The 24,393-nt window shown below is 41.0% G+C and overlaps 2 protein-coding genes across 2 annotated transcripts in view; one reads left to right on the forward strand and one right to left on the reverse strand.

The window, feature by feature from the left end:
* Positions 1–1,425: 1,425 nt before the first annotated feature.
* LOC132399184 (carbonic anhydrase 13-like) lies at positions 1,426–17,160 on the reverse strand. The gene is made up of 7 exons (XM_059979292.1): positions 17,028–17,160; positions 16,251–16,451; positions 11,541–11,659; positions 9,843–9,938; positions 7,227–7,289; positions 4,018–4,173; positions 1,426–2,475 (listed from the first exon to the last, which is right to left on the reverse strand). Exons 1-7 carry the CDS (start codon positions 17,059–17,061, stop codon positions 2,365–2,367), a joined length of 780 nt encoding a protein of 259 aa, XP_059835275.1. The 5' UTR covers positions 17,062–17,160; the 3' UTR covers positions 1,426–2,364.
* The window catches only part of LOC132399187 (ribosomal biogenesis factor-like), a 72,523-nt gene continuing 65,185 nt past the window's right edge, over positions 17,056–24,393 (forward strand). Inside the window, exon 1 of the mRNA XM_059979327.1 lies at positions 17,056–17,194. The gene's annotated coding sequence lies outside the window, so the exon portion shown is untranslated. The remainder of the gene's footprint in view (positions 17,195–24,393) is intronic.

Consider the following 24,393-nt stretch of genomic DNA (forward strand, 5'->3'; position numbering starts at 1 on the left):
CAAATCGACATAGGAACTTAGAGACAGAATACATCATCACAGGTTAAAATCCGTGACAGAATTTCTGACAATGTGTCAAGCTTCCCAAGGATTCAGTTTGCACTTTTGACTTATGCTTTGTAGATAGTGGTAAGTAAGGAGCAGTCACCGGAAAGCACTCAAATGGCTCATTTTCATGTTGTAAAACTCTTGAGTTGCCTCAGGAAACCCAGCCACTAGCTGTTCTTGCAGCTGCTGTTTTTATGTGACTGCTCATTGTTGACCCTCCCCAGACAGTGGGGCAACTCTGTGAAGGAAATGGCATTGACTGTCCAGCCTGGACATTGGGGTAACTCCATGAAGGAAATGGCATTGAATGTCTAGCCTGGACAGTGGGGTAACTCTGTGAAGGAGATGGCGTTGAATGTCCAGCCTGGATGGTGGGGTGACTGTCAAGGAAATGGCATTGAATATCTAGCCTGGGCAGTGGGAGTAACTCTGAAGGAAATAATGTTGAATGTCCAGCCTGGACATTGGGGTAACTCTGTGAAGGAGATGGCGTTGAATGTCCAGCCTGGATGGTGGGGTGACTCCGTGAAGGAGATGGCATTGAATGTCTAGCCCTGGACAGTCATTGCCTGGTGCTTATTATCTGAATATTGCTCATGCATGAAAAAGTCCAAGTTACTTTGAACGCAGCAAAAGGCTGCTAAACGTATTGAGGAGCACCAAATGGAAGTGCATTTCATGCAAAGACCAGTGAATATACCGACACTCAATGGTCACTTGCACCTAATAAAGTGCTCAATGAGTGTGCTCATGCTCTTCTGCTGCTGTAGCCCATTCACACTTTATGTATTCACAGATGCTCTTCTGCACACCCCCGTTGCAACATGCAGTTCTTTGAATTACCGTTGCCATCCTGTCACCTTGAACTTCTGACCCCTCTCATTAACAAGACACTTTCACCCCCAGAACTGCCATTCACTGGATGCTTTTCACACTATACTCTATACACTCTACAGACTGTTTTGCATGAAAATCCCAGATATCATCTGACCACCCTGTTCAGCACCAATAATTATTTCATAGTCAAAGTCACTTAGATCACATTTCTTCCCCTTCTAATGTTTGGTCTGCACACACCCAAACCTCATGTATTGAGTTGCTGCCACGTGATTTGCTGATTAGATATTTGCATTAACAGGTAGCTGTACTGGTGTAGCTAATAAGGTAGCCACTGAGAGTAGTTTTGACTTTACAATGAAAGGAAGGTTACTGATAAAGCAGTCACGCACTTGGCCCTCAGTTTTATCCTCAGAGATTGTTTGCACAAAACTTTGTCATGTGAATGTTAATAAATGTATGAGGATTCTTTACTGACAGCTCAAAATATATTACTCTAATGATTTGTGACATCCCATTAACAAAACAAAGAGCAGAACAGTTTCTCAAATTAATTTACTCTGTATACACCAAACTTACAATGACTCCACGACTGTTATGGATCAACTAATCAAAGACTTTGTTGATGGTATATGATAAGCAGAAGCTTGACTAAAAACTTATTCCACCAAATGTACAGAAACAGAGGGGAAGGATAGCAGAATCAAGTTTTTTTTAAATCACTTGGGAAGGTTAGAGGTCCTATTATTAACTAACTAAACATTTAAATGTTTTAAAGTTAAAGTCAGAAGTAAGAATAATAAGATATGAGTAATTAGTGAAAGCAGTAGCAGGGCAAATTTAAAACATCAAGAGGCTTGTTTTGGGAGTTGTTTTATGCAAAGATAGGCTTTGTCAAAATACTACTAAAGAGTCATTCACTGCCCCACCACAATCCCCATTGGTTGAAAAATATAAATAAAACTGCTTGGTATCAACAAGAGTCAAAAGTGGGAACTAAAGAATTAAGCACCAGTAATCTACTTTTACCACATGGTGATAATTTTGTTCAAAGATAACAGCACAATGAGATAGTGAAACATTAATTTACTTATTACAATGGCCTATAAGTTATTGCATTGGTCAAAATAATTCTATGAATAAGCTCTTCAAAAACATTCAATATAATTAGCATTGTAAATTATCTTGGAGTCAACTCAAAAATACCTTCATATAATCTTGAATATATTCAGTGCTATAGCTTAATCCTCCAATAGATTACTTTCAAGTCTTATTTGAGTACAACTGATTGCTTTACATATTGCTAGGTGGCAAGGTTACAGGAACTTTGTCATGGCAGCCAGTCTATGATGATCAAATTTATTCATTTGTGCTTGAGGAAGGCTGCCGATTCCATCTATAGTGCAAGGGAATAATCACTAGCTATTGCTTAGATTTGTACAGGAAAGCAAGCTGCTGACTGTCTGCAAATCCCAAATCTTATTGGAAATTTCTTTGGACCACCCTGTTGTTCAGAGGCTGGGGAGGTCTGAAGTTGTCCTGCATGAGATTATCTGGTCCCGTGAACTGCAGGGTGCGGAACTTTGCCATCTGGAAAATACGAAGATCAGATCAAGTTAAAGTCTGCCTCAGCCCAAACCTTTTCCATCAACATTCTTTCAATACAAAGCAACCAAAAGTTGCCACTATTACTTAACAATGTCAAAGTATATGCTCAGATTTACTTTCTGCCGTAATTAAACTTAAAAGCCACAGATTTAAGATGAATGCACGAGAAGTCAATACTGGAAGCCTGTGACTAGTGGTATGCCACAGCGATGAGCACCGAGTCCATTGTTATCATCTGTATCAATTATCTGGATGATAATGTGGTGAACTGGATCTGTAGATTTGTGGATGACATCAAAATTGGGGGCATTGTGAACAGTAAGCAAGGCCATCAAAACTTACTGCTTGATGTGGACCAGCAGAGAAAAAGGGCTGAGAAATGGCAGACTGAACTTAATGTAGACAAATGAGATATGTATGGTAGGACACTGAGGCGTACAGTAAACAAAGGGAACTGGGAATACAGATCTATAATTCCAAAAGTGGCATCATAAGTAGATAGAATTGTAAAGAGCTTTTGGCACTTTGGCCCTCAAATCAGGGCATTTAGCATTGTTCAAGCTGTTGGTGAGGCTAGACGTGCAGCTCAGCTCATCCATCTACAGGAAAGATACAAGTTGAAAGAATTCAGAGAAAATCTACCAGGGTGTCAATGGTTAAATGGCTTAGGACCTCCTTCCCTGGAGCACAGGTGAATATGGGGAGATCTTATTGACATACACAAAATTGTGTGGGGTACAGACAAGGTGAATGCGCGAGGGCTTTTTAATCCCCTGAAGGTGAGTGTGGACAGAACTAGAGGTTTTAGGGGAAAAGTGAAATATTTAAGATGAATATGAGGGGAAGCTTCTTCACTCAGAGGGTGGTGAGAATATGGAACAAGCTGCAATGCAGAAGTGGCAGATGGAGGTTCAACTGAAGCATTTAGAGAAGTTTGGATAAGTACATGGATGAAAGGTTTATGGTGGGCCATGGCCTGTGTGCAGGTGGATAGGACTAGGCCAAAAGGCCCACTTTTCAATAAATCTGAAATAAAAACATTAAATGCTGGAAATACAGGTAGCTTCTTAAATTTCTTTCCACGATGCAGTCCAACCAGCTGAGCTTTTCTGGCACTATGTTTAGTAGTTGAAACAAATCTCTTAAATGACAGTTAAATTACTGTGGCACTCTGGGGGCATGGCTGACAGCTCACCCCAGCATTCCTAGTGGCTAGCGCTACTTATTGTTCTTGTTTTAAAACTTTCTGGTGTGCGTGTTCAGTAGAATTATAGTGAGATGTTCAAGTTCATTTATTGTAGCTCGGGTTATACAGTTGTTTGTGTGCCACCCTGAATGTAAGCAGGGTGTGTAATCATCTCCTCCCTTGCCTGTATGGTTCTCACTGAGCGATGGCCCTCTGTTATTGAGATAAACAAGCTTTACTCGTCAGACATCATGGGCCAAATACTCACCACATTAGCTTGATTTTATTGTGTCCCCGAGTGGTAAGTTTTGCAGACATCATGTGTCTTTTATATTTACCTGTTCTTTGCTAATAGGAATAGGGTTCTTAAGTACAATCCAGATGACACTCTCATATAGAGGAGGAGTTGTCAAGGATCCCAGATAAGTCCAATAACTGAGACTTGATGGCAGCAGAGTACTAGGGTTGAAGTCTTTGAACTCAATTCTTGAACCCTAAAAATGGAAGTATATATAGCTGGAATAAATACCAAAGCAGCAATTTAGACAAATTAATAATGCAGTCATCAACAATGCCTTGTGCTTTTCAGGTATCATTTTTTCAAGGGTTACAAATAATCTCTGCATGAAGCCAGATGCTGAACGTGTAGTGACTGATCAGTTTTCCCCCCAAATGCCTCAGTACACGACTACATCTTCGACAGGAATGCTTGTCAGTAGCAGATATGGAAAGGCATGGCAATCCTGTTCAAAACAGTTCCTGCTCCTTCATTTGACTATTTGTACCACCCTCAATAGCAATTTTAATCAAAAAACTTAGAAAATTGAAGCTCTCTCTCTCTCCACCCCCCCCCCCCCCAACCACAGGCTCATTTTGCTTTGTTACATGCATCAAAGCTTGCAGAAAGGAAACCAGCAAGTTCAACTTGAATGATAAAGACAGGAAAGAATAGTCGAACAAACTCTGTAAAACGCAGAATAAATACAATCACTCTTGTTAATGTCTCATTAAGCAAAAATCTGTGATGTAAAAACTTCTCAATGGTGCCATTAATTAACTCTTGCTCGTCAATAAACTGTTCATGCTGCCGCCTTTCCATCTGGTCAGAACCATACCCCGTAACTGCATTGTTCCAAACCCATGGGGAAAAATGATTCAAATTCCAGAGAGAAGGTAAATGCAATTGCCTTTCCATTATGGTTATATTTGCATGAGCATCACATCAAGGAGCTCGTAGGACTGAATGCCACAGAAAGCAGATCACCTTCAAAGTAAAAATAAGGGATTTAGGAGGTCACCCTTCTCAAATTATGAATAGCACTGCATAAATTCCTTAGGATGGTGCCTTAAGCCCAACAGAAAAATAAGTAACCACTAAATAGAGAACGTGAAATGAAGAGTCCTCAAAAGGGAGTCCATAGGTTGTGGGAGGAGTTCAGTGATGGAGTGAGTAAAGTTATCTCCTCTGGTTCAAGAGCCAGGTGGTTGAGGGGTAATAACTGTTCCAGAACCTGGTGGTGTGATCCCAGGGCTCTTGCACCTTCCTGATGGTAATGAGAGGAGAACATGGGCTGTGTGGTGGGGGTTCCTTGATAATGGATGCTGCTTTGTGTTGATATGCCCAATGGTGAGGAATGCTTTACCTATAATGGATAGACCGTATCCACTCCTCTATGTAGAATTTTCTGTTCAAGGGGATTGGTATTTTCATACTGGACCATGATACAACCAATGAAAATACTCACAGACATCTATAGAAGTTTGTCAAAGTTTTAGATGTTATACTGAATCTTTGCAAGCTCCTAAAGTAGAGGCTCCACCAGGTTTTCTTTGCAAATGCACTTGCGTGTTGGGCCCAGGACAGACACTCCGAAATAATAACACCAAGGAACTGTACCTCTGGTTTCCTCCTGAAAGTCAATAATCAGGTCCTTGGACTTGCTTTCATTGAATGAGAGGTTGCTGTTGTGGCACCACTCAGCCAGATTTTCAATCTCCCTCCTATATGCTGAATATTCACCACATTTTATTTACCCTACAACAATGGAGTCATCAGCAAACTGAACTATGGAGTTGGAGCTGTGTTTAGCCTTACAATCGTAAGTATAAGCAATTAGAGCAGGGGGCTAAGCACTCAGACCTGTGCTGGTGATTGGAGGAGATATTGTTGCTAATCTGAACTGACTGGGGTCTGCAAGTGAGGAAGATGAGGATCCAATTGCACAAGAAGATTGAGGCGAAGGGTGTTAAAGATCTAATGAACATGGATGAAATGTATGTACACCACTGTCTACAAGTTCTGCTCACCCAACAATCGACCTTGGATAAAAGTCGGCATTCTTTTGCTGTGTTAAAATGCTCTCAAGAACCACTATCAAAATTGCACTTTGAAAATGTAGAACACCATCACTTCAGAAAAGTGAAAGAAGGATGGGAATAAATATCAGCTGTGGCATGATAGTAAAATTGGAGAATTTTTAAAATGCAAATGTTAAATCATTAGTTTCTACTCAATGTGGACACTAACTTAATGCAAATTTAAAGTCAAAATGCATGTAATTGCAATGAGGGAACTGTGGGCACTGGTTCACTTATTCCAGTCATTCTTAATTGGAGAGGGTTAAAAAGCAGGAAATGTTGAGTGGCAGCACAGTATGAAGCTCAGACATCAAACTATCATAAAGAGAAAGGAGAGATCTACGCAAAGTAACTTCCACACCCCCATATGCTATGTTAATAGTTATACAAGTGCAAGATATCCAAGACAAGGCTATTTTCTTTACAGAAAGACAGCTGGGTACCAAATGTCCCCAACATACAAACTAGCTCCAGACTTCAATTAAAGATTGTTGAAGATAATAAAAATTGGAAAATAACATTCAAAATTAGCAAATAACTGAAATAGAACTAATTTGAATGTGTTCCAATGGAGACCTCTGGTTCTTGGGGATATACTAAAAATGCTACACATGCTAGATTCAAAGTGCTATTATGTGATATGCAAATGTAGTGCATTTCCCCACTGATTTAACAAGGGTTGTTGTCCAAATATCTTAAAACTCATAAATACAAGGACATGTGGACAATCTGACAAATGTTAATTTTTTTTAATCTGAAGATAAAGCACAATAGGCTTTTCCGGCCCAATAAGCCTGTGGTGCCCAATTACACCCATGTGACCAATTAACCTACTGTTACATGGGAGGAAACCAGAGCATCTGGAAGAAACCCATGTGGTCACAAGTAGAACATGCAAACTCCTTATAGACAGTGGTGGCAATTAAACCCAATCGCAGTCACTGTAATAGTGTTACACTAACCACTATGCTCCTATGCTGCACAGTTAATTAGTTAATACACAAAGCATGATTTCAATTCTTAACCAACATTATGCCAGATTTCACCTTTGCATAGAATAAAGGCTTACCACAAAGGCAAGTCTTCACTTGGTCTGGAACAATTGCATTGTAATAACAGAATTAAGCAGGTACCAATTCACATTTCCATTAGTACATCTGAAAGTTGTACAAAATGGGATTCAATTTACCTTTACTTTGACACTCTCCAGCGAACTAATAATTCTTTGCAGGGCTGGATTTTCATCTGATACCTGAAATTCACAAAAGATATTTGATCAGGCAACTACCCATCATGATTCCTGCGGTGATTCAGTTCATACCCAGGAGAAGCTGCATCACCAAGAAAGGAACACCACTATCATTATGGCCATGTTTCATTACTCAGCTAGTTTAATTTACCCTCGCTTACAGCAGGTACTATATGCCTTTTTAAAAAAAGCTTTTAAGGTTATTCTTGGTACATAACCACTCTAAACAATTGTGTTGTTATGTCTGGTATTTCTGAGCTCAGATGGTTACTCACATGACAATGTACTAAGGAATGCTCACAAGTTGAATAAAAGTTTAATAAACTCCATGAAAGAAACAATTATGCTATGTAACTGAGGATACGGTAAATTTCAGGCAACTTTACTTACAATCAGTATAATATAATTACAAACAGGCCACTGAAAATCTACAAGTTTCAATATTTAGATTCAAAGCATTAATTAAAAAAAAATTGCAAGTGAAAAGAGTCACAAAGCCAGCATTCAGAGTGTCTGGTTATAGATTCCCATAAGCTGAATGTGGGTCTTCCCAAGTTTCTGTGGTGGTGATGGGGAACCAGGGAACACCAAGTTAGATGTAATTGCAATGAAAAATGACAATAGATGTGTTGTTCAGGCTGGTGGGTGTCCACAGCATCAAGGAGGTCAATTGTTTTTTTTAAAGCATTGAGCTTCCTAGCATCAAGAGAAACTGATTTATTAGAGTTACTGTAAAATAGTTCCTATACAGCATCCTAGCAATATACTACCATATATGTACAAATGATATATATAGCTGTATGATACAAGTGAACAAAATTCCTAAAGCATTATTACAAAACCGTCTTGTATCCTTGCTGAATCATTTTTTGGTAGAGTGGGCCAGATTCCAATGCCTCCAAGTAAAATAATGAAGTAGTTTTCAAGGTAAAAATCAAGGAACCACAGGGGAAGGAATATTTAAGTAAACGAAAGTTAGTCTGAAACATTCAAGTTCAGTAAGTGGATTCAAAAGCAGCATTTGTAACAACTAGGTAATCACAGCAGGAAAACATTGGGTTTTGAGGAAAGCAGGGCTAGTGGTGGTTTGTATTGCTCTACCAACTAACAGGTGCAAGCAATATTCTAAATGGCTGCCTGTGCTTGGGCATTCAATAAATTGAACCAATTACTGAAGTTGAAACTAATTAATCACCTCAGTTTATCTGAGAATGATTCACATTTGCTTTAATATTATAGGATAATGAGATGTATAAATGTTCTTTATTTCTGAGTGTTCAGTTTGGTCGGGCATTTATGAAGAAAGCATGGCAGCAGCTCTACTTCCTTTGAAATTGGCAAAGATTTGGCATGACATCTAAAACTTTGACAAACTTCTATAGATGTGTGGTGGAGCATGAATTGATTGGTTGCATCATGGCCTAGTATGGAAACACCAAAGCCCTTGAATGGGAAATCCTACAATAAATAGTAGAAATGGCCCAGTGTATCATGGATAAAGCCCTCCCCACCAATGAGCACATCTACAAGGAGCACCATCACAGGAGGCATTCGTCGTCAGCAAACCCCACCACCCAGGTCATGCACTTTTCCCCAATGCTGCTATCAAGGAAGTGGTACAGAAGCCTCAGGGCTTATACCACCAGGTTCAGGAACAGATATTACATCTCAGTCATCAGGCTCTTGAAGCATCAGGACAGCTTCACATGCCCCATCACTGAACTGTTCCCACTACTAATTGATTCACTTTCAAGGACCGATATTTATTGCTTACTTATTTATTTTCTTCAGTATTTGCAGTTTATCTTTTGCACATTGTCTTCCCTGTTGGGTACAGTCTTTCATTAATTCTATTATGGTTCTTGGATTTACTGAGTATGCCCAGAAGAAAACTAATCTGAGAGTTGTATACAGGGACATGCTGTACATTGAACTTTGAACCTGCGATGGTAAACTACTTCAATTGTCGGTGAGTACAAGGCAGGGTCAACTGGTACTGCACAACTCCACTTCAAAAATAAAATCAGAAAAATATCATGTGCTTTGTTAAATTCATAACATTTTCCAAGTTATTGGAATGGTTTTCCAATATGCAGTGGATGAATGTGATGACAATCTTGTTATGAAACACACGCTTATTGTCCGAGAACAATTTGCCTACTGTCTTTGCAAAACATCTAGTTTCTGTATCTGTATCCATTTCCTGTTTGTGGTCTTTTGTGGATCTGTCACAACTTCATACTACAGACTTAACCTTCGATGACCTTTGTTACTTCTGCATTGGTAGTTGATTATAGCAAAGCTAAGGCAGTATGTAGATAACAAGTGTGGAAAACTTGCAAATGAATGCAGCAGTCATCAAAACAACCACAATATTCAAACTATAGAAATACTGTATATTGAGCAGTTGTAACAAGTGACCGACAAACTTAACTTCCATAAAACCGATTTCACCCCATGTAGAATTCTACACAGTACAGAAATTCCTTGTAATTGGAAAAAAGTGTTGGCTTTTTTTATTTAATATAAATTAACATATTGAATATTCACTTTTACCTTTAGGAAGATACCAACTACAGCCAAGCCATCGGGTTCTTTAGCAGCCACTTCAAAACTGGGATATTTTTCTGCATTCCAGTGTACCAGGTGAAGCTGCAAATAGAACAGACTTAGTTGAAACTTGCTTCTGGCAAAGAAAGAATTCACACTTTTCAAACACAATCTAGCTCGAGCATGTTTCATGATGATACCTCAGCCAGGGCCGAGCTGTTGGCTGGTTGAGTGACTAAACCTTACTCAGATGTAATGACGCTGAAAATTCATCATCAGGGCCAATTTATGAAGACCCATGTTAAATCACATAATCACACTGTTCATTTATACTTTCATTTTGGTGGCTTATCAAATATAGCATTGCTGCAGAAATAAACATTTCAGATCTATGTCTTTTCATCACAAGTGGACTTTTGAGATGAAGACCAAAATAAATAGAAGCAAGGGAAAGAAAAAAAATAAGTGTGGTGAAAGGTCAAGATTAATTGGTTCAAGATAAAAAGACTAATGTGGCTCCATATGAAATGGTTACTGGGAGATAGCAGAAGGGAAAGGAAGCAACTCACCTTTCTTCTGCTATTTCCCTAGGCCATAAAGACAATTTCTTTGCTAGAGTTACTACATTTACTCATTCTCAACAATTAAATGCGACTTGTACACTCATCCCACCACTTTCTATTAACAAAATTGCCTGATCTGATTAGTGTTTCCAGCATGTTTTTTTAATATTAATCCAGACTTCCAATACCCAAAGCCTTTTGCCTTGACCTCCTCTTAGATTTGACGTGTTTGCAGTTCAAGTTAATCAAAATCTGGCACAAACTAGTCCCTTAGGTTACAGTATATCCTTAGTTGTTTTTTTTTCTTCTTGAGTACTGACTGTTATGGAGGAAATATAGATACACTGAGGATTATTTACTCAAAGAATGATTTAGTTGCTGTGAAATTCCAGGCTGAGCTTTTAATATATATGTTAGCAGCAAACACAAGAGGGATTTACTCAATTCATACAGTAACTGCACATTTTGTCAGTCACTATTAAGAGGGGAATTACACTGGATGCCTGTTTTTTTTGGAAAGATACCCTGATCCTGTAGAAAATCATTTTATGTTTCCAAAATTATCTTCCAAAAGGTTAATCCAAATATGAACAGCCAAGGTATGGCAGAAATATTCAATGTATACCTCAAAATATATTTATGTTGTCAAAAGGTTGTTTCTTAATCTCAGACACTGAACAGATAAAAACAAAAACATGAAAACTGAGCAGAAAGAAAATAGAAATTACAATAAACACGTTCCTTCTCTCTGATGTCTTCTTAACTACCATTTTTTATAAAATTTATCCATATTACATCTTCAATTTAATCAGCTTGTGTTGAACTATTATTATAAAGGTCAGAATATGGTTTTGCTTCCCCTAGAGTCAGTGTTCTAACGTAGTCCACCAGCAAAATTACCCCAAATACAACTAGGAACAAATATGATTTTGTCATATTAAAATATTCATGAAGGACTCCTGTAATTCTCAGCCACACAAAGATACCCTTTTTTTTTTTAAATTGATTAGTTTGGCAAATACTGTCTCACTTTAATATTTGTATTTTTAGCTAGCATTTTAGCAAAGCTCAACTTTTTCATTTCTTATACAAATCAGCGGCCCCATTTTACCTACAAGCACAAGCATTTAGGCATACTTACCTCTGCAGAATAAGATTTTCCATCTACTACATGTTCACTGCCGTGCTCATCACGGGCTCCCCAGTGCAAGTGGAACTGGCGTAGCCGATATTTACCGCTAATGGGGCCTCCCGACAGTACTGAAGTAACAGAGGAATAAGTATTAACAAGATAACCAAAAAACATTACAATATATCTGTAATTAATCATATTGAAGAACTTATCTTCTGAATAAAAGTATGATATATCCAAATTTAGTTTTTTTGAAAAAAAACATGAATCAATGGCTCCAGGTGCTTCATGGGAAACTTATCAAATAAAATTTGACACCAAGGACAACAATTTCAGTGGAGACTCAAACAAGAGAAGGAGGTCTGCAAAGAAGTTTTGATGAGGAACTCCAGAAGTGATGCATTTGGCATCCAATGACAACCTCCAATGGAGATAGGTTAGATTAAGGAATGTTTACAAGGCCAAGTGGAGGTGAATGGCTCACTCCGATATCTTAAAGATAAGAGGCATGATAACAGAAGGATATGAAAGCAAGGACAATTTAAATTACACTTGGTTGGTAGCCAAGTCACATGGAGCACAGAGGGGAAGATACATGGAACATGTAAAAAGTTAAAGCCGAAGCAGCAGTTTTGGATAACCTAGCGTCAGGGGCACAAAGTACAGAAAAAGGTAATTAGGACCATGTCAACCATCAAATACCCATCTGTACAATCCTGTTTATAGCCACTTAGTCCACTGACAGTTATGCCTTAGGAATTCAGGTACTTGCACAGATACTACTTAAATGTAGCAACTACCTGCCTCTACCGCCTTCTCAGGAGGATAGAATAGTACAGCACACAAACAGGCCCTTCAGCCAACAATATTGTGTTGATCAAATTAAAATCACTAATCAAATGGACAACCTAACTAATCTCCTCTGCCTGTACAATATTCATATGGTTCAGTTTTCCCTCATTCATGTACCTACCTAAATGTCTCCGAGAAACTTCTACCATCACTCCAGGCACCCACCCCTGAATTAAAAAACTTGTCCTTCACACCTCCTTTGAAATAACCCCCTCTCATCTTAAATACATGCCCTTTGGTATTAGGCATTTCAACCCTGATAAAAGGATGCTGTCTGTCTGGGGAACACAAAATTCTGGAGGAGCTCAGCAGCTCAGGCAGCACCTAGGAAAAGGAATAAACAGTTGATATTTCAGGCTGAGGCCCTGCCTGTCTACTGTCTATGCCTCTCAATCTTATAAGCCTCTATCAGATCTTTCCTCAAAATCTGCCACTCAGGACTAAACAACCGAAGTTTGTCCTACTTCTCGTTGTAGCACATGCCCTCTAATCCCAGTACCATGCTGGTAAAACTCTTCCACACACTCTCCAAAGCAGGGCAACCAGAACTGTATGCAATACTTCAGATACAGCGTAACTAGAGTTTTATAAAGATGCAATGTAACTTACCGACTTTCCAATTCAATGCTCCAACTAATAAAAGCAAACATGCCATATGCCTTCTTAACCACCCTATCAACCTGTGTAGCCACGTTCAGGGAACTATGAACTTGGACCCTATGATCCCACTCCTCATCCTCACCCTTAATAGTGTACTCTTTACATTTGACCTACCAAGGCGCATCACTTTACATTTGTCTGGGTTAAAATCCATTTGCAATTTCTCAGCCATATCTGCAACTGTGATCTATATTCTACAGTATATGACAGTCCTCTACTCCATCCACACCATCACCAATTTTCATATCATCTGCAAACTTACTAACCCAACCACCTACATTTTCATCGAGATCATGTATGTATGCAGAAGTCCTAGTACAGATTCTTGCAGACCACCACTAAACACAGATCTCCAGCTACAACAAGTTCCTTCCATAACTACCCTGTCTTCTACAGGCAAGCCAGTTCTGAATCCAAACAGCCAATCCACCATGGATCCCACACATCTTAATCTTCTGAATGAGTCTACCATGAGGGAGCTTATCAAACACCTTAGGGCAACATCCATGCAGAAAACATCCACAGCTCTGTCATCATCAATCACCCTGCCCAGCACAAAGCCATGCTGGCTCTTCTTAATTAGGCCATGATTCTCCAAAGGTTCACAAATCCCTTCCCTCCAGTAGCATCGACTAATGAGACTCAGTCTATAATTTCCATGATTATCCCTGGTTCCTTTCGTGAATAATGGAACAGCACAAGATACTCGCCAGTCCTCTGGGACCTCACCTGTGGCTGGAGAGGACACAGAGATATTGGGCAAGACCCCAGTATTCTCTCATGTCAGACATGGACTCTCCCCCCCCCCAAAGAACAGCTGTTCTCAATTAACTCTCCCTAGTTCCTGCCTGGTGTTTACATAATTTGTCCTGCCGTAGTTCAATACTCTCACATTGGTCCATACTTGCCCTCATCTATAACTATCTTAGAACTTAAGGAGTTGTGTTCAATGCTCCCCAACTCTTCATCCACTGAAGGGTTGGTCACCTGGCGAGGCTCATTACCCAACACCAGACCCAGTAGAGCCCCCTCCTGTTGGACTATCCACATATTGATTTAAGAAACCCTCCTGGATGCCCCTAACAAATTCTGTCCCATCTCAACCCCTTGTACTTACAATCAGAAGGTCCCAATTTACACAAGGAAAGTTGAAGTTCCCCATGACAATAGCCCTATTGTCTTTACACTTTTCCTTAATCTGCCTACATATCTGTTCTTCAACGTTGTGTGGCTATTAGATGGTCTGTAGCACAATACCATCTGAGTGATTACATCTTTCCCATTTGGGATCTACCCATACAGACTGAGTGGATAAGCCCTCCATTACGTCCCCTCTGAGTGCAGCTGATATTGTCCCCGATTAGTTATGCAACTCCCTCACCACCTTTTCTAGGAGATCGAAACCCTGGGACATTAAGGACCCATTCCTGTCCCCCTAACCTCCCAGGCTGACACTACTGCGTAATGGTTAGCACAATGATTAGCAACCCAGCAAGGCCCAAAGGGCCTGCTCCGTGCTGTACAGCAATTAATAACAACTGTTTTGTCTCCTATCACAATCACTCTACCTGACATTACCCTTTTCTGCTGAGTCTCAAAGTTGACCACAGCTCCACTGGCCTGGCTGCTGCATCAATAGGTCATCCCCCAGCAGTATCCAAAGGGCCATACTGGATGCAGAGGGGAACCCTGCACTAACTGCTTACTCCGCTTACCTCTCCTAGTGGTAGCCCATCAGTTATCTGAAGCCTACACGCTGGGTGTGACCAATTCAGTAGAAGTTTCATCTGTAAGTTTTCAGTCACTTGGGTACTTTCAGCTCCAGTTCCTTGACCTTGACAGTCAGGTGCACCTTTCGCAGATGTAGTCGTCATCCTGAAGTCTCACTCCTTACGGGAAGGGAATTCCGCTGCCCTAACTGCCTACACTGAATTGGGGACCAGGGACTACAGACTACAAAGATGCTCACCTGGTCTTAACTATGCCTGCCCCCCCCCCAAACCTGTCAGTTTCAACTCACCTAGGTCACTTACGCAGCCTCTTCCTGCTGAGCTTCTTATACCTTTAGCTCTAGCTTCTCAACCCTAAGTGCTACAATCAAAAATAAATGACAAGTTACTCAGAAGCACCTGTAGCCTCTGCCTGTTGCCAGCTCCAACAATAGCCCATTCTGCTTACACCTCCCTGCCATTTAGTGGCTCAAAGTAAAAAAAAGGTATTCCAGACTTTACCCACCATTTAGGCGAAAATAGCAGTTTGTCCGATCTCCTGCAAATCTCATTTTAAAATCGATGGCCTCTGGTCTTGGATACCTCTGCCATGGGATCATTTTACTTACTACCTACATTATCGATGCATTTTGTTTTGTATATTTTCAATTGGGTTCCCTAACCTCCCACCCCACCTTCAGCCTTGTCAATTCCAAAGGAACAAACACCCTTGCAATTACTCCTCAGAACGGAACCGGATGAAATTCTTCTCTACCAGTGTAACCACATCCTTCCACACTCTTGTTTTGCTGAAGTCCTCTATTCAAATCTCCCTCAGCATTAGTAGTGGTTGGGTTGGGAACGCAGACAGACTGGAACTCTTGTGACCAAGCAGCAGAGGGGGAGCAACGGGGAACTCTAAAGCAGGTGTTAAAATTTTGCAGGGCAGGCAAACTTTGTTTATAATGAGTGTATTTTTTTTATTGGTTGCAAACTGTTGAATTATGACTGGGACAAATCAATTACACACTCAACTTCAAACTCAATTATTTTTCCTCTTGGCAACTGCTACGATGATCCGAGTCGTTTTCTTTGTTCACCCAAAGCAACTCTGCAACCCCTCTAGGATTCTTTGCAGTCCAACAGAATTGCAGGTACACCCTATCAAAATCGGGCTTCATAATCACTATTCACGCCGTCTACCGCTCGCTACATTCCCGCCCTCAATCATTATGAATGAAGCAAAGATTGGTTTAGTGCTTCCACTGCCCGACTTTAAATACCGCAGCAGTTAGAAACTATCCGCCAACGTGCTCTTTATTGTGAAATGTACAGGAGCCGGGTTAGAGTTCCTGATGATTCAAACCCGTCCTGAAGGAGCGTTTCACGTCTTTCCTGAATCTAAGACGGCAACATGCAATCTGTCGCATTCTCGACAACAGTCATTTATAACAAGGTTCGGGAAGCATTCTTATCCAAGCACAACATCTTTACTAACCGGATTGTTCTTTGCTGTCGTCGAAATCCACCTGGACCGACATGCCGCTGTTAACGAGGCTCTTTGCGTTGGAGGGGTCATAGCTGGGGCTCAGCTGCTTCAGGCTCGGGTCGTACTTGGTTTCCGCATTCTTAATCTCGATGGGTGACTGCCGGCTGCCTTCCTTCGCCACGGGGAAATTCTCAGCCCAACGGGACGGACCTGCATCGTGAGATGAGAACCAAGGTCACCCACTGCTCCTTGATAGCTACAGCCCGAGTGAAGGAAGAGGGGGCGGAGAGTTTCGATTTTGTAACCGGAAAGCAGTTACGTTTTTTCTCGTGACTGTGAATCTGCCACCAAGTAGTTAATATAGTTAATTTATAGAGCGGAAGGCAAATTGCCTCAATGATTAATTCTGATCAGGCATTTGAATTTGACAACAAATATCAAAGTGCACTTTCCTATAATGTTAGTTAATCTTAAATCATTGAACCTTTTACCCCTGATAACAAGATTTCCTTGCAATAAATATATTCATGTTCTTTCTTGTTTAAACGGACATTAACTGTGGAAATTGGGATTTAAAGGCAGGGAGGAAAATCTCAAGAACAGCAGCTCGCCACTGGAAAGAGATCACAATTCGGCAGACAGAGCGTTTCTTAAAACCTTCCCGGAGCCGGGCCGCTTGGAGGACAGAGGCAGCGGACCGTGACAATCACTGGCCAGATTCGGGCAGCTGCCACCGCAGCCTTGTCCCCGCCGAGGCTGTGCGCTGTGGCGGTGAGCAATGCTAACCGTTGTCTGCTCCGTAGCCCCAGGTTGCCGACATGGTTGTAGCCGCCGAGTGCGCTGCTTAGCTTGCTCCCTCTGATCACACGGGCTGATATCTGGCGCGCGCCTTGGCTACGGACCAGCTTTTATAGGCTGCACGGTTGCTCGCCATTGGATCAGCGACGTCTGAGGTGCGTTATGTCACGGATGTAATTGGGGAAAAAGGAATCCAGTTGCGATCTTGACGGCTTTGGTGGGTGCGGGATGAGGCTGGGAAACGCGCACTTTTGCTTTGCATTAGGCTTTATCTCTGATCTGCGGCGGAGTGGAATTGTAAGAGTACTGGGTCTCCAAGTTAATCCTTGGCTTTCACTGTAGTTACGAGGGTTTGCCTGGCGCATGGTCAGGGACGGTGAAATGTGTGCCTGACCGACACGTATTAAGTTCATTTCCTTTTACAAACTCTCCCGACTCTGGTCCGATCCGGACTTTTACAGCAAATCTCTGCTGCAGGGACCTACTTGAAATGGTTGACAACAATTAGTAAAGGTGCGCTTCGCTAGAAATTGTCAATGCCAAATATAAATCCTAAGGTTCACATTTTCACGTTCAATCGCCAAATGCATCTTCTATCTTTCGAGTTACGTGTTCTGTGGGAAATAGCATTACTATATCTTGACCTAATATCGATTCGGCTATAGCGGGTACACAAGAGATGCTGGAATCTGGAGCAAAAAAAACGCTGGAAGAACTCACTGGGCCATTTTTGCGCTGGTTATATCGGAGGTAGGGTGGTTGTTTCGCGTCAGGTAACAGGTCACTGTCAACCCAAGTGTTCGTGATATAATCTTGTTCCCAGCTGTACTCTTGATTACCTTCAACTGATCTGAATGCCCAGTGTCAGACCTGTGTTCCAGTACATTTTGCATTTGAGCATTTTGGGGTCCGCTGGGCGAAAACGCAGTGAACTGCTCTGACTACGTGGCCGAGCTGACTTATGGCAGTGTTGCAACTATCGTTCCGGCAGCTTCGTCAAAATAATAATAGTGTCAGGCAGCACTGGCCAAAGTTGTGGGTTCTTAGTATTTCAAACGTTAAACTTCAAATAGAACAGTTTTTAAACTGGCTTTCTGACATGGAGCTTCTTAGTTTTGCTGGTAAGCCATCCATTGATCGTGACTGTTGTAATGTTTAAACTTATATATTCCATGTTTTCTCTATCAGGGCTGTTCATATTAGAAATTTATTGGATAGGATTGAGCAATATAGTATTGTTAGAGACTGAACGTTCTGCGGCTTAAACCCTTAGCATAACACGAAGAAGTTTCGGTGTTTAGCAAATACTGATCAGCTGGTTGGATACACCACGTCTCAAGAGCAATCACTCAAAAGTCTATAATGTGCAAAAATTGTTGAATTTGCAATCCATAAACAGCCATTACTTTACTGCCACCTAGAGGGAGATGACAATGCAAAAAAAAAAATCATAGGGCGCGAATGAGCAACTTGGCAACATATCTCGAGGGGGCTGCCCTGGAGCATTATCGAGGCATACCCCATGAAAAAAAGGCTTTTCAATTACCAAGCACCAATTTACACCAATCCCAGTTTTCACTCTCAGCATCTCCCTCCTCACCCTCAGTTCTACTTCACACCTTCACACTGGGGACAATGTACAATGCATGATTAACCAACAAATTGCGTGTTTTTTTGGATGCGAGAGGAAAACTAAGCACCCTGGAAAATTCATACGGTCACGGGGCATGCGTGCACACTCCGCATAGAGATCACTCAAGGCCAGGCCAGGGTGGACTTCGCTATGAGGCAGGAGCTCAGCCAGCAGTGCCACTGTGCTGACTTGATGTTGTCCATTCTATTCAACCTCAACTCGTATAAAAACATCCTAATAATTAAAATGATGAGTCTTTGATTAAATCTCTCTCAGGCATAGGAACTGGAATTAATACTTACTAATACAGATTTGGTCTCAGCAGATCTACTGTCAAGATGAAGCCACACTCAGGTTGGAGGAACATAATTTTATATTCTGTCTGGGTAGCCTCCAACCTGATGGCATGAACATTGATTTCTCTAACTTCTGTTAATACCCCTCCTCCCCTTCTTACCCCATCACTTATTTATTTATTTATCTCCCCCCCCTCTCTCTCTCTCTCTCTCTCTCTCCCTCCCCCCCCCTTTTTTCTCTCTCTGCCCCTCTCACAATCACTCCTTGCCTGCTCTCCATCTCCCTCTGGTGCTCCCCTCTCCCTTTCTTTCTTCTCAGGCCTCACGTCCCTTGATCCTTTCCCTTCTCCAGCTCTGTATCCCTTTTGCCAATCAACTTTCCAGCTCTTAGCTTCATCCCTCTCCTTCCTGTCATCTCCTATCATTTTGGATTTCCCTCTCCCCCTCCCACTTTAAAATCTCTTACTATCTCTTCTTTCAGTTAGTCCTGACGAAGGGTCTCGGCCTGAAATGTCGACTGTGCTTCTTCCTATAGATGCTGCCTGGCCTGCTGTGTTCCACCAGCATTTTGTGTATGTTGTTCATCAGATTTAGATTATTTATCATATGTACATTGGTAAGTACAGTGAAATGTGTTGTTTGCATTAACAACCAATAAACGGGGCCAGCACATAAGTGCAGTTCACAATCTAGTGCTAATATAGCATGCCAATAATGTTTATCAAAGAATTGAATTGACTTTATTTCTTACATCCTTCACATACACGAGGAGTAAAAATCTTTACGTTATGTCTCCGTCTGAATGTGCAATGTGCAATCATAGTAATTTATAATAAATAGAACAGTCAGTGTAATATAGAGTACACTCAAATCAGCAAGAGTTAATCAGTCTGATGGCCTGGTGGAAGAAGCTGTCCAAGAGCCTGTTGGTCCTGGCTTCTATGCTGCAGTACCATTTCCCGGATGGTAGCAGCTGGAATAGATTGTGGTTGGGATGGTTTGGGTTCCCAATGATCCTATGGGCCCTTTTTACACACCTGTCCTTGTAAATGTCCTGAATCATGGGAAGTTCACAACTACAGATGCACTGGGCTGTCTGCACCACTGTCTGCAGAGTCCTGCAATTAAGGGGGATACAGTTTCCATACCTGGCAGTGATGCAGCTAGTCAGGATGCTCTCAATTGTGCCCCTGTAGAAAATTTTTAGGATTTGGGGGCCCATACCAAATTTCCTCAACTTTCTGAGGTGAAAGAGGCACCACGTGAGGTCCTTGGTGATGTGGATGCTGAAGAACTTGACACTGTTTACCCTCTCATCTCCAGATCCATTGATGCCAGTAGGGGTTAGCACGTCTCCATTCCTCCTGTAATCCACAACCAGCTCCTTTGCTTTTGTGACATTGAGGGAGAGGTTGTTTTCCTGACATCACTGTGTCAGAGAGATGACTTCTTCCCTGTAGGCTACCTTGTTATTGTTTGAGATAAGGCCAATCAATGTAGTGTTGCCAGCAAATTTATTAGCAGATTGGAGCTGTGGGTACCGATACAATCATGGGTATACAGAGAGTAAAAGAGGAGACTCAGTACGCAGCCCTGAGGGACTCCTGTATTGAGAGTCAGAGGGTTGGATGTGAGGGAGCCCACTTTTACAACCAGCTGGCAATCTGACAGAAAGTCCAGGATCCAGCTACACAAGGCAGGTTGAAGGCCGGGGTCTCTGAGCTTCTTGTCAAGCCCGGATGGAACTATGGTGTTGAATGCTGAACTGTAGTCCAAGAACAGCATTCTCACATAAGCATCCTTCTTCTCCAGATGTGTAAGGACGGTTTGTAGAGCAGTGGTTATTGTATCATTATAATTGCTACAAATTTTCATCCTCTGTCGCTTGCATTGGATGTGCATGTTAACATCCTTCTCAAATGTTCTGAAAGCTAACACTATAAATGTATGTTTAGCACAAAATGATGGAGACAATTTGACACTGAACTGCACATGGAGATATTGAAGAAGATAGCCAAAAACCTGAGATAAAGAGGAAAGCTTTGAGGAATGTCACAAAGGAGCAGAGACTGCATCAAAGAATGCGGGTGATTGCCAGCTAAAGATACACTCACTAATGGTGAAGCAATTACCTCAGTCGCCAGAATGAAGGTGTACTAATGTATGAAAAGAAAGCTTTGTAAATAAATATTAAAATTGACAATGTTAAATAATTATCCAGATAAATATAGATACCAACATTCAGTGTTTTCCCAAGGCAGAATCAAAGAATAGGCTTGAAAGGCTGCAGGATTTTTCTTGTAAAAGTGTGTGTTGACTTAAAGCTCGACGTATGTAATCGACATGGAGTGGTAAAGTCAGTCATATGCTCAATGAAATGTGTATGTCATGCAGCCACAAAGCAACAAGTTTTAGTACCATCTGACAGTGATATTAAACCTAATTCTGATTCTGTTACAAAAGTAAAATAGCAAAGATGCAGGAAACTTGAAATAAACACAGAAAATCTGGAGATAAAAATCATTTTACTGCAGTCTATTTCCAATATTTTTGGTACAAATGAGTAAACGAGGAAGATTGTGCCCATGGATTTCAGCTTCTTATGGATTTATTTATCTTTACTTTGCGTTCTGGCAAAACTAGAATTGTACTGCAAAAATGAAAATGACAGATTGGTGCTTGTTCTGAGCATGGATTTGTCATAACATATGTAAAATATTTGCAATACTTCAAACAGAATGATAATTAATTAATTTGAAAGTTTTAAACAAAACAATCAACTTATATATCAGTTGTCTTATCAATAAGATTAGAAGAGTACAGAGACAATTTACAAACAATTTTGAGTATTGGGTACAGTTCTGGTCACGTACCTACAGGAAATATATCAATAAGATTGAGAGTGCACAGAAAATTTACAAGATGTTGCTGTGTCTTGAGGACTTAAGTTATAGGGAAAGGTGGAGTAGGTTAGTATATTATTCCCTGCAGTGTATGAGAAAAAGGGACAATTTGATAATGGTATAGAAAATTATGAGGGCTATTAACAGATTAAATGCAAAAGGGCTTTTTCCACAGAGGTTGGCTGAGACCAGAACCAGAGGTCATGGCTAAGGGTGAAAGGTAAAATGTTTAAGGGGAACATGAGGGGAGCTTCTTCACTCCGTGGATGTTGAGAATTTGGAATGAGCTGCTAGCAAAAGTGGTGGATGCAGATTCGATTTCAACATTTAAGAGAAGTTTGGATAAGCGCATGGATGTGAGGTGTGTGGAGAGCTGTGGTCCAGCTGCAAATTGATGCGAGTAGGCAGAGTAATAGTTTGGCATGGACTAGATGGAATGATGGGCCTGACTCTTTGCTGTAGTGCTTATGTTTAAAGCAGTAGAAATATGATAATTGATTCTGTTGTCGCTATTACAAGATTAGATTGCTTTCAAACTCTGGTAACACTTGGGCTGAATAATGGTACTGTCCTATTTTCATAGTGCTATTGTCAAACTAAATAAATGAAGCAAGAGACTTTGCATGGCAGAAGGGTATTTCCCAGTACATTATTCCTCAGCAGGCAATCCCTTAGGATCAAGACTGACTTTCTTTCACACTGAAGTGACTAATGGGATCAGTAAGGAAAACAGCAGATCCTTCAAAGGAGGGAGGATGAGGCGCCTGACAGGACGAGCAGTAAACCTATAAGCTAATGAATTCCTTTCTCTGCTCTTATATGGCTCTATGTACCCTTGAGGTTCTCAACACCATTACAAATGAACCTTCTCCACTTTAAGTGATCATGAGACAGAGGTTCCCAGTAGGCAGCAGGACGTTAAACTTCCTCAGGAATAACTTGCGTCTTTCTCTGCCTATGTGATAATCTTGATTATCATAATGTGTCTGCTTCTGAACAAGAAACAGAATGCTAGTGGAACTCCATAGGTCAATTATCTGTGGAGGTGTACAGTGATATTTTGTGTTTTGGGTCAAGACCCTGCATCAGTGCTGAGAGGGAAGAGGAAAGATTCCTCATATATAGCCATGGAGGGGGTTGGGGAAGGGGATTTGAGGCTAGTAGATGGGGGGGATGATGAGCAGGTGAAATCTGGTGGAGGGAGGGTGTACAAGAACAAATTAAGAAGAACAGGTGAGTGTACATTGGAGTAAAGCAGTGTGAATGTGAGTCATCTGAAATTGGAAAGTTCAATGTTCATATCATTGGGCTGTAAGCTACTCAAATGGAGTATGAAATGTTGTTCTTCCAATTTGTGTTTGTCTTCTGAGGCAAAAGGGAAGGCTAAGTATAGATAGGTCAGTGTGGGATTGGAAAGGAGAGTTTGAATGTAAGCTCAAGATGGCCAATGTGAAAGAAAAACCTCCAATAGATATTTCAGCATTTGGTGGGATTGGTGACCCATTGATGATCTGGTAAGTGAGGTTGCAAGAGTAAGGAATAGCATGTACTATGTCTAACATCTTTTTGATTCATTTGATAGATGGTCCCTGGTCTTGCAGGGAAGACAGCCTCTTATTATCATCTTATTTGTTCTGTTCTATATTGTCAAATCAGTTGATAAAAAGCAGAACAATTTTTCTTTTTTTTAGAAAGAGTAGCTTTGATTTGCAAGAGATGTAGGTTGCTTTTATTTGCAGTAAGTGGATGTAAGTGGATGATACGGGGCTGGCCTACCTCATGCAACCCAAGCTAAAAATAATTCATGAATGATATGAAGATTGCAAGATAATTGGAAAATTGAATAGCCTGGTAAGTATGTCATCACAATAGACAATTTTTGAAAATTTTGCAGGACCATATCGTCCAGTGAGTTCACAGGGCAGTCGTGGTAATGACACTAGTAAAGGAGAGTGCTTAACAAGTAACAGACTGCGCCAGCAGCAACAGGTGAGGTAACACACATACAATGCCGGAGAACTCAGCAAGCCAGGCAGCACCTATGAATGGCAGCACCAGTCATTAGTCCTGGTGAAGGGCCATGGCCCAAAATGTTGACTGTTTATTCATAGATACTATCTGAACTGCTTTGCTCCTCCAGCTTTTTGTGTGTGTTGCTCTAGATTTCCAGCATCAATTTGTAACAAGTAAGGATAGAAAGAGCGGATCTGAGGGCTTGTTTAGCATGTACCTTTCAGATATCAGTGATAAGGACAAAGGAGCAGGTAATGATTAACTGCAAACCTTTGAGGAGCAAGTACTTTAGCCTTTTTTATTGTGACTTTAATATATTTGCATGAAAACCCTTAAGTTCTCATATGGTAAAATAAGCACTCACTCACATCCCTTTCCATAAATGCCAGAAGGCCATGGGGCATTCCTAAAGATCAGATCTTTCCAAGGGATTCCCAGTGTCCGCTAGCAGTTAATCTTCCAAATATATTTTTGATTTTAATTTGTGAACTCTCTAAACTACCTCAGCC

This window comes from Hypanus sabinus, chromosome 1, assembly GCF_030144855.1.
Source record: "Hypanus sabinus isolate sHypSab1 chromosome 1, sHypSab1.hap1, whole genome shotgun sequence".
In the NCBI taxonomy this organism is placed as follows: Eukaryota; Metazoa; Chordata; class Chondrichthyes; order Myliobatiformes; family Dasyatidae; genus Hypanus; species Hypanus sabinus.

Bases quoted from the DNA above. Each gene is read 5' to 3' on its own strand.
- LOC132399184 (XM_059979292.1), bottom strand. From the start codon at position 17,061: ATGTCGGCAACCTGGGGCTACGGAGCAGACAACG. The intron at 11,660-16,250 runs GTTAGTAAAGAT...CTGTTACTTCAG, and splicing joins CGACAGCAAAGAACAATCCG to TACTGTCGGGAGGCCCCATT. The intron at 2,476-4,017 runs GTAAATATAAAA...CGTATTTTCCAG, and splicing joins TTCCTATTAGCAAAGAACAG to ATGGCAAAGTTCCGCACCCT.